The sequence below is a fragment of the Gamsiella multidivaricata genome (assembly GCF_025024155.1).
Source record: "Gamsiella multidivaricata strain RSA 2152 chromosome Unknown BC939scaffold_112, whole genome shotgun sequence".
Lineage (NCBI taxonomy): Eukaryota > Fungi > Mortierellomycota > Mortierellomycetes > Mortierellales > Mortierellaceae > Gamsiella > Gamsiella multidivaricata.
In genome coordinates this window covers 21,865-38,691 of record NW_026251820.1, presented here as the reverse complement: position 1 = coordinate 38,691, position 16,827 = coordinate 21,865, and the positions used below count along the sequence as shown (strand labels likewise).

The following is a 16,827-nucleotide window of genomic DNA, read 5'->3' as shown; positions in this document are numbered from 1 at the left end:
CAGCATAGAGTTGTTCAAGAGCGAGGTCCTGCTTCTTGGTATTGAATGGCACGCTGCCAATATGATCGAGTCGTGGAAAATAGGAAGTACCAAACAGGTTCAGACGTCCATTCTCGTTATGTCGGAATATTCCCTTGATCGCGTCTCCAAGTCCACCACCAGATGTTGAATTCCCGAACGAAGGTTGATGCGCAAGATTGTCTGAAGTCCATTGTCGCTGGTCGGATACTCCACACTTGAGTTAGGAGAGCCCGCTGTCTTGGGGTGATGTATAGCGATGGTAGATTCCGAGGTCGTCTTCAATTCTGGATGTGTCTTGTAGATAGCCCCGAGTAGTGCTGATAACGTTGCAGTATTGGCGTCTACAGCCCAGATAAACCCTTTATGAGGCATCGTTCTGAGTACAACCCTCAGTAGGACGTCCCAGAAGAGATCCACAGCTATAATATAAACACTTTAAGTAAACCATCGCATCTGAGGCAAAAGCAAGATAGCCTGTGACATACCAAATCATAGTTTCGTTACCTAGCCGTGGCTCTTGGATAAGGATATGGATTGTTTTCTTTGGTACCTCGCCCTTGAAGACCTCGGACAGATCGGTTGTCGATCGGAGCTCTATTGCCTCGGAATTCAGACTGTCCACTGAAATGATATTATCCTTGGCTGGATCATTTGGAACCGACACGGCCCAGAGCCTGAGATCGACAGCGGAGTAGCTGTCAAACTTGGGTGACACCGTTGTCTTGATGACGTTCTTGAGGTGGTCGGCGCTGTCGCCCAAACAAATCTTCACAGAGAATGAGTCCGAGGCCACCCATCCATCGATGAGACAGATGATGGTGAGTTGGTTGGTGTGGGCTGATTGGGACATCGTGTCGAGGGGGTCAGAAGTGTACAGATAATTAGAATCCAAAGAACTGAGAGAGATAGAGAGGGAGAATGCGAGAGTAATATGATAGTGAGGGTGGAGTGAGGGAGATGAGGGGGATGAGACAAAGATAGGGGACGTAAGAGGGAGCGAGGAGAGGGAGGGGGAATCTTTTTTTGTCATGGAGCTATACGATCAGGGCGCTGCACGGTGTCTGGGGATTTAGGGTTAACCTAATCAAACCTAGAAATTTTTATTTTTTCAAGACGCGTCTAACCTACAGCGTGACAATAAAGAGTACCCAGAACGCAACGAAGGGACTTCAAGCAACGTTGCCTCCCTACCCGTCTTTTCTATACCCTCTCCCTCGTCTCCCTTGGGCGATGACAATGAGACCCTTCTTGCGCCTCCCTTCATCCTTCTCCCTTCCTCTAATAGCAATGCATCCGCTTCCACGACACCCACCCGCAACCCAGGCACTCACCATGGATCTTCCGGGAAAAGGCTTCCTCTCAAAAAGACTCCTCCGAAGGCTTCGCCGGTCAAGTACGGCTGGCTTCAGGGCCTACGCGCTCTAAGTAGGACCCCGTCCCCACAAAAAAAAAAGCACGCGCATTCAAAGTCAAGACACGCATCTCCACTTTCGAGGGTGTAGATGTTTACCCCTCCCCCAAGTCATTAAGGATGCTCAGGCTCATGTGCCGCCCAATCCCTTCATAGAAAAAAGCGACAACGGCTGGGAAGAGGCGCTGAGATCTTTGAGGCATGGCAACAAATCCGTGACCGCAGGCGAGCAGCAAATAGTGGCACACGTCTTCATCATGCTGACAAAACTCGCGCCTACCCTAGTTTAGGATTGGTTCAACTCCTTACCTGGCAAAAGTGCCAGTGAACGATTGCGAGCCTGGGCCGGTTTAGGATCCGTGTCTCTGAGGGCTCGACCGTTCAGGTGACAACCAGAACTGGGCGACCGACAAAGGAGTTGGATCCGGAATATGCATCTAAGCTCATTAAGGTCGTGGAACATATTAACAAGAAGGGTGACCCCAGCACAAGTGGTCGGATCTAGGTCATAATGAACACTGAAAAACACAGATAATCGATACGTACCATTCAGCGGGACCTAAAGCGCATTGGCATGTAATGGGGCAAGGGAGTCAGACAGCACATTCTGCATGATGCACTCCAGAATGTTACTCTCCGACTCCGATATCTTCAAAAACGCCTTTCCAACTTGCGCAAAGTTGATGGTAACGATGTCTCCATCCGCTCGGAAGTGTTTCTGGACGAGTCATATTGTCATCTCGACCACGCGGCGACGAACCGATGGGTGGAATCAAAAGGCGGTAAGGTGTGTGAGCCAGGACGGAAGCCGCTACTGGCTATTCTTGCAGCGTTTGTGGTGTACCTCGACGAGGGCAAGAAGGAGGTCAAGAGGCGTTTTGTTAAGAGCAGTGTGCACATCTGGCCAGCAATCGGCAAAACGCATGTCGCAGGAAAAAACAAAGGCGCCAAGTCTGAGGAGGAAGAAAAGCCCTGGCAGTCGTTACCAAGCGAGATCCGCGAGGCTGGAATTGTCTGCACCAGCAACGATTATCATGGGGACTTCGCTGCCGACTTGTTCGAGAAATTATTTGAACGACTGTGCATCAATCTCGACAGCATGGGACTCGGCCCCTGCAACATTCATCTTGATGGCGCATCCTATCATTCCCGCAGGGCAGACAAGAAGCCAAGCAGCAGTGACAAGAAAAGTTCGTTTGTCGAATGGCTCCAGGGAGGCAACCATCCCGTACCAGAGCCACTGCCAGGCGCGAAGGATGTGACCAAAAAGCAGCTTCAGGCAGAAGTCAAGAGACTGACGGATCGATCAATCGACATTGTCAAAGACATCGCCCACAGGCACGGAGGACATGCTATTTTTAGGACACCGCCATACCATTGCGAGCTCCAGCCAATAGAGGAAATATGGGCCGTAGTCAAGAACGTGATCGCCTACAAAATGAGCAGCAACATGACGCCGTTGAAGCTCAGGCGGATGCTGATCAGTCATTTTTACAAGATACACAGTACAACATTCGTGTCAGTTTGGGGAACAAATATCAATATTGGTCGGCAGCAACAGGCAGCGGGCGGCGATGGCATAAACATGTTACCAGCTACATATGGACCCTCAGCAACCATAGACGATCTAGTAGACTGGTTAGACGAGGGGGGGGGCGATGATCTCGATAGGTGGGATAAGGATCCTTTGGACCTGACTGAGGAGGACTACGCGCAAGCTCTTTCTGCTGTTCAAGCTCAAGAACCTCAGTGTGTGCTTAGCCTCGCACCGGTATCTTTGGACGACGACGAAGCTGACGAGAACGGGGAGGACTACGGCAGTGATGAGGAGGACGACAGCGACGATGAAGAAGGTAACAACGACCAACATTGTGATGTGGACGCGTCCAGCAAGCAGAGGCAAAGAAAGCGGCCACGAAAATAAATTTTGCACCAAAAATGAACTTATTCAATTCGATTCTTTCGCATCGACAAATTTTGGGATGGCGCTTTTTGACGCACAATAATATACGCGAATCATAATGTCTGCAGTAAAATTCCCTGTGCCTCATATGCTATACATAATCCTGGAACTCGTCCCTCGTTCTCCAGGGAGAGAGAGAGCTGCTGCATATTCAGCCGAGTCCAGTGTACTTTATTACTATGAAAATCCATCACCTCCGAAACTTAATTTCGAGTTGTGCTGAGATCCTCTTCAGCGATGTTACACACGATCTGCATCTTGGAGCTTTGTGTAACGCCTGCTTCCAAGACACCATAGCGAGAGACCTTACGAATGCAGGAAATAACTATTCAACATCCATCGTCATTTCTTCATCTCTTCATCCCCACCACATTGTCAAAGTCGCCGAGGACGCCGGGGAGTCCTTTTCGGCACAAGAAACGAACTCGTCGTCGAATTCCACTTGTCTTGAAGGCTGACTTTATCTTGGCGGTTGAGCAAGAGATAAAGCTCAACCCCAGCGTTCGACCTGCTCAAGTCAGTTACAGGACTCAGTTCGGCTTCTCCAGAAATCAGTCTCTTGAGTATTGGGACGATAGAGAGGATAACCTCTGGGAAGTCAACGGGATGACGCCTCGTAATGCTAAGAGAGCATATCGATCCAGAAGGGTGAATTCTGGGTGTACCTGGCCCTTGTATGGGATCCTGTAATACCCAAATGCATTAAAAATTGCTTTGCTCAAGTCTCCACCCATCCAACCTGAATGAGAAAGAAGTTGCGGTCAACCCCAGACGGTTCAGATGACGAACTGGATACTCTCAAGCAAGAGCTCAAGATTCTCTTTCCTAAGCGTGCGGCGGCCATTGACAGACAACAAGACATCCACGTCCTTTCTTATCTCAACTCTTGCTCAACCAAGGGGCCATTGAAAGCACGTCTAGACGCTCTTCATCACATCATATATGATTAGCAAGTTCTCCCATTCTTTTCAAGGGCAGGGACATTGTCCTTGCCAATGAGGATGACTATGACCAAGACTTGGACTCGGACTACGAACTCGATCCTAACCTTGACGCTGATTGTGACATCGACAACGGAGATGATATTGGCAACTCCAATGACAGCACTCCAGCCGCATATGAAAGTCCTAAGTCCCCATCCCCCAAGCTCGCAAGCCGTTTCGCCACCGGAGGCAGATTGTGGAGCAACCTGTCCCAACTGCAAGTCCTCCACGTGGCCTGGCACGCCTGGAGCAGTTTCAAACCATCCAAAGCGACGATTTCCTTGAGGCTATTGACCACATGACAACATGCACAACAGTCAAATAGGATCCTCAAAGGCTTCAAGCTGTCCAGAGTTTGCTTTCCCAAACTGCAGTGCTTTATGAAAAATGGGTGGAAACCAATGGGCTGATAAAGGAGCAGGTTGAGTAGGATGAAATTGTATTTTGGAATAGTTTGCGGCAACAGGTAGCCAATGAATCAGTTGTCCCCATCAGTGATCTGGCAATGCTTCTAGTGGAGAAAATGACAAGTCGCCCCAGTAAGGTCGCCATTCATGGAGGTGGGAACTGAGGTTCAGAAACGACGTCCTGAGAAAGACTTCATGAGTGCCAAGGACCAAGCAGACAGGTGCACGTGTGATTTTTTGCTCTTTTGGGCTCGGTCAACTCGCCTCTCATGTCCCGCTGATATCCTGTCATCAAAATGACCTTTGCTTCCTCAGGGGCCTCTCCATCGACCTTGTACATTTCTCACTTTCGCTTCTTTTCCGTCAAGGCCGATTCGGTTAGTGTATAAAGTGCATATCTTAGTATGATAGCAAAATGGAACGAGGATCTCGAGTTTTATTATATAAAAGCTAATGATGACTGATGATATGGATGTACTTGTATATATACTAGACATATTGATATTTCCTTGCCTTCTTCTTGAACCGATATGAGCGATCCGGGCCCTACTGACTGATACTCAGCACCTCGCTTGAACCTTTACAATCTATCCAGGGACTCTACATGGCGCTCCGAACAGATCTGTGCAAAGTTGTTGTTGTCAATGTCAATGTCAATGGAGATACGCGTCAAATCCTCAAGTTCTGGTTCGGGGTCAGAGCGTGCAACTTGTAATAGGATGACTTCAGCTAAGTAAGTCCATGAGAGAATCCAATTGCATGCAAAAAGAAAATCCCCCATGCTGAAGTTATTTTTTTGGACGCTTTATTCAAAGAGCATTTTTGTAAACGACATTCTTTGTGTAAACGCTAGGCATGTTTCCCACTCCCACGCCACCATCTTTTATGAGTACCATTAGAGCACTTTGGATCGGCGCATCTCGAGAGTGCAACGTCAATTGACATCACTGATTCACTGGCCTTACCGGGAACTGGAGCTGACGAAAGATAGCAAGGTGTAATCCGCGGGAAGAAGCAGTGGTGGTATGTAGAGGTTAAGTTAAAGACAGAGAAGTGTAGGCTAAAAAGACGTCTCTCCTCCAGCCACCACCAACGTCATATTTCCAAGGTAAACTGTGAAGACGTTGTGCCCTGTGAATAGATGTCTTCTGGCACTGAACCTGAAGATGACTGGTGCCCGACAGCATGTTCTTTTCCGATTCCCAGGCCATTGACCCAAGCACTGGATCAAAAGTTAAAGTTTCGAGAAAAATCAGAGAACCGAAATCTTGGTCTTCGCTCCACCAAAGACATCACATCACATTCGGATAGGCCGCATGTTCATGCTTCATCGATAAAAGCCGGTATCCCCGGCGGCCTTGTCCTCAAGGAGAAGTGAGGAGTTGCATTACATGCCTTACTGTAAATCACATGACGTAAACCACTATTTCTTTTATAGAAGTGCTGTGCTATTTCTCATTGGCTGTGCTATTTCTCATTGGCTGTGCTACCTGAGGAATCGTTTGATCTGCTCTCCTATTTCGCTATTTCTCAGCGCGTGAATCCCGCAGCGCATGCATCTGTTTTTTGCAGCGCAGTGTCCAGGGCTTGATGCCCTTCAAGGATGAGGCAGTGATAGGTCATACGATTTACGAAGTGGTATTTTCTTTATAGATAGTAAAGATAGATATAGATAAAAAGAGCATGGCATAGCGCCAAACGCAAGGTGTGCAGGTTGGAGAAAAGATAGTAACGGTGTGGAAAAGGAGGAAACTCATCAGTGGTAGATACTAATTAACCTCCGTGTTTGAAGGAGTGGCGTTATGCGCTATCTGGAAAATATCGTTCTGCAACCAAGCCCACACATTCTCCTCCCACGGCGTCTTTTTCAGCCAGAAATTGATCAGTTTCGTACACTGGCGGATAGCATCTGTGCATCCATCCATGTCATTAAATTGGCTAATATCAGCACAATTGACGTTCTCCATATCCCTGTCACCGAAGTCGAAGCGGTCGTGGTCGTGTGAGTCCTGGCCTTTGTATGAGTGGAAGTTCATGACATCGGCATATTGCTTGGGAATTCCGTTGTACTGGGTTCTGCGATGGCAGTGTCCGCGCGCATACGAGTCCTGAATGACGTGTAAGCAGCTGCCGAGAGCGCGGCGGTCGTGCATGACGTGTTTGTACGATGTGTTTGAGGTCAGGAGTGTGTGGATTGAGTCAGTGTCCTTGGGTGCCGTAGAGCCGTTGAAGAGGCGACGTAAGGGATATCGTTCTTGTTCGTCGCCGTGGCCCAAATCGACGTCTCGCAATCTGGTGTCTTTAGAGATTTGTCCAATAGCGACCTTGTACATGATCTCAAGCCAAGCCACGATTTTCCTTTGAGTGTCCTGCGGATTCTCTCCTTCCTTGTCTGCCATGCTGTGGAGGAATTGGAGGTCACCAAAATGTGACCTTGCGATGAGATTGGTGCTGCCAATGAAACCATCCTTTGTGCAATCAGCACCGGGGAGCTTGCCTTTTCCAAAGCGCATTAGCCAATCTGCGCCTGTACCACGGAAGAAGTTGTCGTTGTTGAATAGCCAGCCGTCACTAAACAGTTCATTCTCTGGATCGTCATTCCAGACAATGCCACGCAGAAATTCAAGGGTGTCTTTATGGTAATCCTTGATGGCCTTGTTGTAGGTCATGCTTGGGTCCAGCTTCAAGTCTGATGCAATGAGTGCTGCAAGTGTCATTGTTTCATGCACAGGCTGACGCTTGAAAGGTCCGAAACTCGCTCCGATAGACATTTCGCTGACGTCGTCGATGCACTCCCCGGGAGTTATGATAGGGTCATCATCTTCATTGATGGTGGCTGTGATCACTGTCTCGCCCTTCTCGTTCGTGGTAGTGGTGTATGTGGCTTCCATCGTCTGGGACTTCATTATTGATAGTGAGAAAGTAGGCTGTGGTGTTCAAGGAAACCAAGTATTCATGGATAGAGCAAAATAGCGAGTAAGATGTTAGATACTGGAATAGGATGTTCTTGAAGTTGCCTTCATCCAAGATCTTGCAGTACCTGAAAAGTCGTCTTGATGTTATTCCCTGGTAGTATTTGACAGGGATCGACTCTCTCTTGAACAAAAGTCTATGAGCAAACATGGGTTGTTATAAGGATATAAGTACTCGTCCTCTACTTCTTTAAATGACTGCGCCCTGTTTTAAAGACAGCAGCAGCATGAGACCAAGGATGGTCATGGCAGCCTGGCAACCTGGCAACCCGATAGCATACCTTGCGTGTTGGATACGATCGATGGCCCTTTCTATAGGGGATGCTGGCGATTTAATGTGGAAGAGGTAGAAAGTGACAAGAGACTGCAATGAATGAAGCCAGCAATGAGGAGGAGTGAGGATGGATGGGGGGAGAAAAGGAAGGGAGAAAGAAAAAGGTAAATATATACCCAATGGTCGAAAGGTTTCTTCCCACGTCGCTCTCGCCATGGCTCTCGGCCGGAAATAAAATGCCAACACAAACACACTGGCTGTCCTTCCTCTCCTCGGAACCATGTCCCTTCCCATCTGCTGCTGTCATCCTTCTTTGCTCTTCATCCTGTCGGTACACCTAGGCCCTATTTCAACCTCAGTGCATGACACCCTCATAGACATGGTACATGGAATACAAAGGGAATATTTAGCAGATCTACCCAGGGGAGATTTGTCCGAGGAGAAAGAAAAAAGTCCTTGTGACCGCAGCAGTGCATGGATTGCAAAGCAATAGACGCCCTTAGTTCTGTTTATTGAGATTTCTGATCGATGTTTATTGGCTGCAAGAAGTAAGTGGCTGATATACAGATTTATGAAATCTCGCGATCAATTTATGATCCATGTCATGGCACAAGCATGCGAGCCATGGTCGTAATGTCCTGTCCATAGGAACAAAAAGATAATGAATGTGGTGCTCACAGGGCCAGTACAAAAAAAGGCCACTTTGTGTGTCTTGTTCTTTGTCTCCTTCCACTTTATATTCGATTTCGACGGTTCAACCTAACAGCTCATCGACCCGGCACCCGTCGCGAGAGATGGTACAACAAGCGAAAAAAAACGCTCCTTTTTGCACTTTTCATAGTGAAATGCGCATTTTTTTCCACTGAATTGAAAATATAAGGGGTGTTATTCAGTTTTGTGATGGCGGTGACCCTACCTTATATCCTCACACTTTTTCCCTCTCTCACTTTTCCCCGAAAAGCAGCACGATTGGTGATCCGTAAATCCAAGCAGAAATAAAGATGGACTGAATAACACCTCCTTATATTTTCAATTCAGTGGAAAAAATGCGCATTTCACTACATGAAAAGTGCAAAAAGGAGTGTAGGTCAAGACGCGTCATGATAGGAGAGGATTAAAACTTGGAAGTAATCAGGGATAAACGTCAAAAGGCTGCATATTTCAATAAGAAAAACTCGTTGCTGATTGGTTATCCGCGGCGATAAACAGCTTCAGAAATTTTATAACCAACATCCAATCCAACCAATTACAGTCGACAAACATCTTCCATAAACAGAAACTTTAAGAGAACTGTGGGCGGCTAATGTGTCAAGGATCTAGAACAAAAAAAAAAGGTACAGCCCCCTATTCCGGCAAATTCATTGGCCTCGGAGGAATTTGGTTCAAACTTTTTCATTTTTTCAGAAAGTCGCAGGCCTCTGCATGCCTCTGCATGCACCGCCTTAAAATGAAAAAGTTTGAACCAAATTCCTCCGAGGCCAATGAATTTGCCGGAATAGGGGGCTGTACCTTTTTTTTTGTTCTAGATCCTTGACTCCTTAACACAATCCATGTACTGCTGCGGTCACAAGGACTTTTTTCTTTCTCCTCGGACAAATCTCCCCTGGGTAGATCTGCTAAATATTCCCTTTGTATTCCATGTACCATGTCTATGAGGGTGTCATGCACTGAGGTTGAAATAGGGCCTAGGTGTACCGACAGGATGAAGAGCAAAGAAGGATGACAGCAGCAGATGGGAAGGGACATGGTTCCGAGGAGAGGAAGGACAGCCAGTGTGTTTGTGTTGGCATTTTATTTCCGGCCGAGAGCCATGGCGAGAGCGACGTGGGAAGAAACCTTTCGACCATTGGGTATATATTTACCTTTTTCTTTCTCCCTTCCTTTTCTCCCCCCATCCATCCTCACTCCTCCTCATTGCTGGCTTCATTCATTGCAGTCTCTTGTCACTTTCTACCTCTTCCACATTAAATCGCCAGCATCCCCTATAGAAAGGGCCATCGATCGTATCCAACACGCAAGGTATGCTATCGGGTTGCCAGGTTGCCAGGCTGCCATGACCATCCTTGGTCTCATGCTGCTGCTGTCTTTAAAACAGGGCGCAGTCATTTAAAGAAGTAGAGGACGAGTACTTATATCCTTATAACAACCCATGTTTGCTCATAGACTTTTGTTCAAGAGAGAGTCGATCCCTGTCAAATACTACCAGGGAATAACATCAAGACGACTTTTCAGGTACTGCAAGATCTTGGATGAAGGCAACTTCAAGAACATCCTATTCCAGTATCTAACATCTTACTCGCTATTTTGCTCTATCCATGAATACTTGGTTTCCTTGAACACCACAGCCTACTTTCTCACTATCAATAATGAAGTCCCAGACGATGGAAGCCACATACACCACTACCACGAACGAGAAGGGCGAGACAGTGATCACAGCCACCATCAATGAAGATGATGACCCTATCATAACTCCCGGGGAGTGCATCGACGACGTCAGCGAAATGTCTATCGGAGCGAGTTTCGGACCTTTCAAGCGTCAGCCTGTGCATGAAACAATGACACTTGCAGCACTCATTGCATCAGACTTGAAGCTGGACCCAAGCATGACCTACAACAAGGCCATCAAGGATTACCATAAAGACACCCTTGAATTTCTGCGTGGCATTGTCTGGAATGACGATCCAGAGAATGAACTGTTTAGTGACGGCTGGCTATTCAACAACGACAACTTCTTCCGTGGTACAGGCGCAGATTGGCTAATGCGCTTTGGAAAAGGCAAGCTCCCCGGTGCTGATTGCACAAAGGATGGTTTCATTGGCAGCACCAATCTCATCGCAAGGTCACATTTTGGTGACCTCCAATTCCTCCACAGCATGGCAGACAAGGAAGGAGAGAATCCGCAGGACACTCAAAGGAAAATCGTGGCTTGGCTTGAGATCATGTACAAGGTCGCTATTGGACAAATCTCTAAAGACACCAGATTGCGAGACGTCGATTTGGGCCACGGCGACGAACAAGAACGATATCCCTTACGTCGCCTCTTCAACGGCTCTACGGCACCCAAGGACACTGACTCAATCCACACACTCCTGACCTCAAACACATCGTACAAACACGTCATGCACGACCGCCGCGCTCTCGGCAGCTGCTTACACGTCATTCAGGACTCGTATGCGCGCGGACACTGCCATCGCAGAACCCAGTACAACGGAATTCCCAAGCAATATGCCGATGTCATGAACTTCCACTCATACAAAGGCCAGGACTCACACGACCACGACCGCTTCGACTTCGGTGACAGGGATATGGAGAACGTCAATTGTGCTGATATTAGCCAATTTAATGACATGGATGGATGCACAGATGCTATCCGCCAGTGTACGAAACTGATCAATTTCTGGCTGAAAAAGACGCCGTGGGAGGAGAATGTGTGGGCTTGGTTGCAGAACGATATTTTCCAGATAGCGCATAACGCCACTCCTTCAAACACGGAGGTTAATTAGTATCTACCACTGATGAGTTTCCTCCTTTTCCACACCGTTACTATCTTTTCTCCAACCTGCACACCTTGCGTTTGGCGCTATGCCATGCTCTTTTTATCTATATCTATCTTTACTATCTATAAAGAAAATACCACTTCGTAAATCGTATGACCTATCACTGCCTCATCCTTGAAGGGCATCAAGCCCTGGACACTGCGCTGCAAAAAACAGATGCATGCGCTGCGGGATTCACGCGCTGAGAAATAGCGAAATAGGAGAGCAGATCAAACGATTCCTCAGGTAGCACAGCCAATGAGAAATAGCACAGCCAATGAGAAATAGCACAGCACTTCTATAAAAGAAATAGTGGTTTACGTCATGTGATTTACAGTAAGGCATGTAATGCAACTCCTCACTTCTCCTTGAGGACAAGGCCGCCGGGGATACCGGCTTTTATCGATGAAGCATGAACATGCGGCCTATCCGAATGTGATGTGATGTCTTTGGTGGAGCGAAGACCAAGATTTCGGTTCTCTGATTTTTCTCGAAACTTTAACTTTTGATCCAGTGCTTGGGTCAATGGCCTGGGAATCGGAAAAGAACATGCTGTCGGGCACCAGTCATCTTCAGGTTCAGTGCCAGAAGACATCTATTCACAGGGCACAACGTCTTCACAGTTTACCTTGGAAATATGACGTTGGTGGTGGCTGGAGGAGAGACGTCTTTTTAGCCTACACTTCTCTGTCTTTAACTTAACCTCTACATACCACCACTGCTTCTTCCCGCGGATTACACCTTGCTATCTTTCGTCAGCTCCAGTTCCCGGTAAGGCCAGTGAATCAGTGATGTCAATTGACGTTGCACTCTCGAGATGCGCCGATCCAAAGTGCTCTAATGGTACTCATAAAAGATGGTGGCGTGGGAGTGGGAAACATGCCTAGCGTTTACACAAAGAATGTCGTTTACAAAAATGCTCTTTGAATAAAGCGTCCAAAAAAATAACTTCAGCATGGGGGATTTTCTTTTTGCATGCAATTGGATTCTCTCATGGACTTACTTAGCTGAAGTCATCCTATTCCAAGTTGCACGCTCTGACCCCGAACCAGAACTTGAGGATTTGACGCGTATCTCCATTGACATTGACATTGACAACAACAACTTTGCACAGATCTGTTCGGAGCGCCATGTAGAGTCCCTGGATAGATTGTAAAGGTTCAAGCGAGGTGCTGAGTATCAGTCAGTAGGGCCCGGATCGCTCATATCGGTTCAAGAAGAAGGCAAGGAAATATCAATATGTCTAGTATATATACAAGTACATCCATATCATCAGTCATCATTAGCTTTTATATAATAAAACTCGAGATCCTCGTTCCATTTTGCTATCATACTAAGATATGCACTTTATACACTAACCGAATCGGCCTTGACGGAAAAGAAGCGAAAGTGAGAAATGTACAAGGTCGATGGAGAGGCCCCTGAGGAAGCAAAGGTCATTTTGATGACAGGATATCAGCGGGACATGAGAGGCGAGTTGACCGAGCCCAAAAGAGCAAAAAATCACACGTGCACCTGTCTGCTTGGTCCTTGGCACTCATGAAGTCTTTCTCAGGACGTCGTTTCTGAACCTCAGTTCCCACCTCCATGAATGGCGACCTTACTGGGGCGACTTGTCATTTTCTCCACTAGAAGCATTGCCAGATCACTGATGGGGACAACTGATTCATTGGCTACCTGTTGCCGCAAACTATTCCAAAATACAATTTCATCCTACTCAACCTGCTCCTTTATCAGCCCATTGGTTTCCACCCATTTTTCATAAAGCACTGCAGTTTGGGAAAGCAAACTCTGGACAGCTTGAAGCCTTTGAGGATCCTATTTGACTGTTGTGCATGTTGTCATGTGGTCAATAGCCTCAAGGAAATCGTCGCTTTGGATGGTTTGAAACTGCTCCAGGCGTGCCAGGCCACGTGGAGGACTTGCAGTTGGGACAGGTTGCTCCACAATCTGCCTCCGGTGGCGAAACGGCTTGCGAGCTTGGGGGATGGGGACTTAGGACTTTCATATGCGGCTGGAGTGCTGTCATTGGAGTTGCCAATATCATCTCCGTTGTCGATGTCACAATCAGCGTCAAGGTTAGGATCGAGTTCGTAGTCCGAGTCCAAGTCTTGGTCATAGTCATCCTCATTGGCAAGGACAATGTCCCTGCCCTTGAAAAGAATGGGAGAACTTGCTAATCATATATGATGTGATGAAGAGCGTCTAGACGTGCTTTCAATGGCCCCTTGGTTGAGCAAGAGTTGAGATAAGAAAGGACGTGGATGTCTTGTTGTCTGTCAATGGCCGCCGCACGCTTAGGAAAGAGAATCTTGAGCTCTTGCTTGAGAGTATCCAGTTCGTCATCTGAACCGTCTGGGGTTGACCGCAACTTCTTTCTCATTCAGGTTGGATGGGTGGAGACTTGAGCAAAGCAATTTTTAATGCATTTGGGTATTACAGGATCCCATACAAGGGCCAGGTACACCCAGAATTCACCCTTCTGGATCGATATGCTCTCTTAGCATTACGAGGCGTCATCCCGTTGACTTCCCAGAGGTTATCCTCTCTATCGTCCCAATACTCAAGAGACTGATTTCTGGAGAAGCCGAACTGAGTCCTGTAACTGACTTGAGCAGGTCGAACGCTGGGGTTGAGCTTTATCTCTTGCTCAACCGCCAAGATAAAGTCAGCCTTCAAGACAAGTGGAATTCGACGACGAGTTCGTTTCTTGTGCCGAAAAGGACTCCCCGGCGTCCTCGGCGACTTTGACAATGTGGTGGGGATGAAGAGATGAAGAAATGACGATGGATGTTGAATAGTTATTTCCTGCATTCGTAAGGTCTCTCGCTATGGTGTCTTGGAAGCAGGCGTTACACAAAGCTCCAAGATGCAGATCGTGTGTAACATCGCTGAAGAGGATCTCAGCACAACTCGAAATTAAGTTTCGGAGGTGATGGATTTTCATAGTAATAAAGTACACTGGACTCGGCTGAATATGCAGCGGATACTTTGGAAAACGTGAATTCAGTCTGCTTTCTTCATTACCAAGGTCCATCCCTTCAGTAGCTTGTCTGTAGAAAGATTTCTCACAAGGGACCTTGAACTTCAGGCGTGGTCTGCCTTGCTTGATCCAAAGAGTGCATGATTTAAAGTAGATCGGCGAGAAGTGATCTTGCATTGTCAAGAACTGCTCAAGTCACCAGTTCCAAACTCGGGATACAGATAGATCCTGGCGCGCTCTCTCTCACAGCCAATTTTAACCTGCGTGGAGTTTTTCTAGCTCCCGAGTGGCTTATTTTGGAGTCAGGAGCTGCGACAAAAAAAAGATCGCTTGTAAAAAGTTTTTTTTGCTGCACCTTGCCCAATACTAGCAATAGTGACCTCAAAATTCTTCAATAGCTTCTCCTGAAATCCAGCAACAGAAAAGTCTTAATAGGCAAAGGACTCCTGGAGGGATAAGAATACATCGTGTAAATGCGAAAAAAGTGGATTATGGAGCGCTTTGAAAAAACTTGCCAAAAAAAATCGTCCTTTTTTTTTAGGATTTTGCCCTGAGAAAAGGCATCAAGGCACAGCCACGCTCGCCTTGCACTGTTGACAACGGGCGGTTCACTCACTTCAATTGATCTCAGCATCCTTGCATCTTAAGCACACATTCGTCTCATTCATATTGAGTGCCGTGGTCGTGACTTTTGAAGCGAGGGAGGAATGTGTGTGTGTGTGGGGGGGGGGCTATTACTACGAATAAACCGAGGTGTCCGAGTTCATGCCTTGTTCGTCCATAATGTTTTCCTTCATCGGACTCTGTCCCTCAATGTTGAAGATGGTATAAAATGCTTGGTAGGGTGGTTTATAGCTTTCTGTTGGACCGAGTCCAATGCAAGATAAAGCATAGAGCCGCATGTCATGGCGCTACTTGCGGTTCAAGCTCCATTGTTCTGTCTCCATTCCACGTGTCACTTTTCGCGTCTGTAGCTCATCTCATTTGACGTAAACCTTCGGCCCCTGTATCGAGTTCCTGTTGTACACCGCGACCGACTTTCCTATGTCTTTCTCTCTCTCTTGCTGCAGTTCATGTCGGGGTCACTTTCGTTGCTGCTCTTTCTGCCGTCGCTGATCAATCGATTTCAGGCGGGAGCAGCGTCGCACCTCGTTTGTCCTTCCCCCCATGGGCAGGTGGCGGTCCTGCTCAATTGATATTGCATATATTTTTTAAAGTTCTTTGGATCGACTGAATGTCAGCCTCTGGACCTCGTCTTTAGTTACATTTCGTGCCCAAAACCAAAGAACTACTGTACCTTATTTCTGTTATAAGGGTGAGATTGTGAGGGAATAAAGTTCATATCTAATGGATCATTCTGGGTCATTTCACGCACATAGTAACCATGGTCTATGTAGTAGCAACCCCATTTCTCTTTCTGTGCCTGGAGTTTTAATCTGATAATGTCGTGTTGGAACTCCCAAAATGTCGAGCACGTGGTATTCCACGACTTGGATGGTGGATGCACGCGATGCTGCGGCGCCTACAGACAGCAGGTTGTTTACTACCCCAATAGATTCTTCGTCTGGAGACGGTAGTTCATAAATGAACCCAAGAACATCGTAGTACTCACATAGACCATACCCTCATATACTCACCAAGCATATCATACATGTGTCAAGTTTGTTTTTTTTTCTGACTGAAAATTTATTTGCCTAGGTTTCGGCTGGTATTAGAGTAAATGATCTCCCGGGTTCGTCCATGTTAAGGTGATGCCACGAACTGAGCCCAAGTCAAGCATGTGCACTTTAAGTTTGCTATGATAGAAAAGACGCGTGTACGCGTTCAACTGTTTGGCTAGAGCCGTACTAACGCATCAGCTGTTTGGAGACAGATAGACAACCCTGCATGGCTCCGGCACAAGCATGGCAAGAGCTCAGAGAAGTCCCAGCAACCCCAACCATGATAAGCAACGCGTATAAATAGAGTAGAACAGCTTTATTGGAATCCTCAGTCTGCAGTAAACTATCTTCTTAGTCTACTTCGTCTCTGTCATTATCCTCCGCCACTTACCCTTGTCTGACCCCTGCTCATTACAGGTGAGGTGATGGAGACCCATTCAAAAAAAAAAAGCTACAGTGGCTATATGCAGGTACACTAGACTTATAACAGCAGGGGCTCATTTCTCACATTTTTTAATATCAATGAAATAGTCGCGTGTCATACGAAATAGGGGCAGAACATGCTCCCTTATTGCACTATGATCAAGACTACTTGATGAATTATCCACGTTCTCAG

The 16,827-nt window shown here is 47.0% G+C and overlaps 4 protein-coding genes across 4 annotated transcripts; 2 read left to right on the top strand and 2 right to left on the bottom strand.

Moving 5' to 3' along the window:
- Positions 1-2: 2 nt before the first annotated feature.
- On the bottom strand, positions 3-1,000 carry BC939DRAFT_467753 (uncharacterized protein). Its single transcript, XM_051557833.1, has 2 exons — positions 526-1,000; positions 3-440 (listed from the first exon to the last, which is right to left on the bottom strand). Exons 1-2 carry the CDS (start codon positions 869-871, stop codon positions 100-102), a joined length of 687 nt encoding a protein of 228 aa, XP_051406870.1. The 5' UTR covers positions 872-1,000; the 3' UTR covers positions 3-99.
- A 2,017-nt stretch (positions 1,001-3,017) lies between these two features.
- On the top strand, positions 3,018-4,680 carry BC939DRAFT_481710 (uncharacterized protein; the record flags this gene model as incomplete). Its single annotated transcript, XM_051559052.1, has 2 exons — positions 3,018-3,285; positions 4,346-4,680. 2 exons carry the CDS (start codon positions 3,018-3,020, stop codon positions 4,678-4,680), a joined length of 603 nt encoding a protein of 200 aa, XP_051406869.1.
- A 1,785-nt stretch (positions 4,681-6,465) lies between these two features.
- Positions 6,466-8,055, bottom strand: BC939DRAFT_30372 (uncharacterized protein). Its single transcript, XM_051551403.1, has 3 exons — positions 8,039-8,055; positions 7,826-7,894; positions 6,466-7,712 (listed from the first exon to the last, which is right to left on the bottom strand). Exon 3 carries the CDS (start codon positions 7,689-7,691, stop codon positions 6,555-6,557), a length of 1,137 nt encoding a protein of 378 aa, XP_051406868.1. The 5' UTR covers positions 7,692-7,712; positions 7,826-7,894; positions 8,039-8,055; the 3' UTR covers positions 6,466-6,554.
- A 1,978-nt stretch (positions 8,056-10,033) lies between these two features.
- BC939DRAFT_30361 (uncharacterized protein) lies at positions 10,034-11,623 on the top strand. The gene is made up of 3 exons (XM_051551402.1): positions 10,034-10,050; positions 10,195-10,263; positions 10,377-11,623. The coding sequence occupies exon 3, from the start codon at positions 10,398-10,400 to the stop codon at positions 11,532-11,534; it is 1,137 nt and encodes a 378-aa protein (XP_051406867.1). The 5' UTR covers positions 10,034-10,050; positions 10,195-10,263; positions 10,377-10,397; the 3' UTR covers positions 11,535-11,623.
- Positions 11,624-16,827: the final 5,204 nt, after the last annotated feature.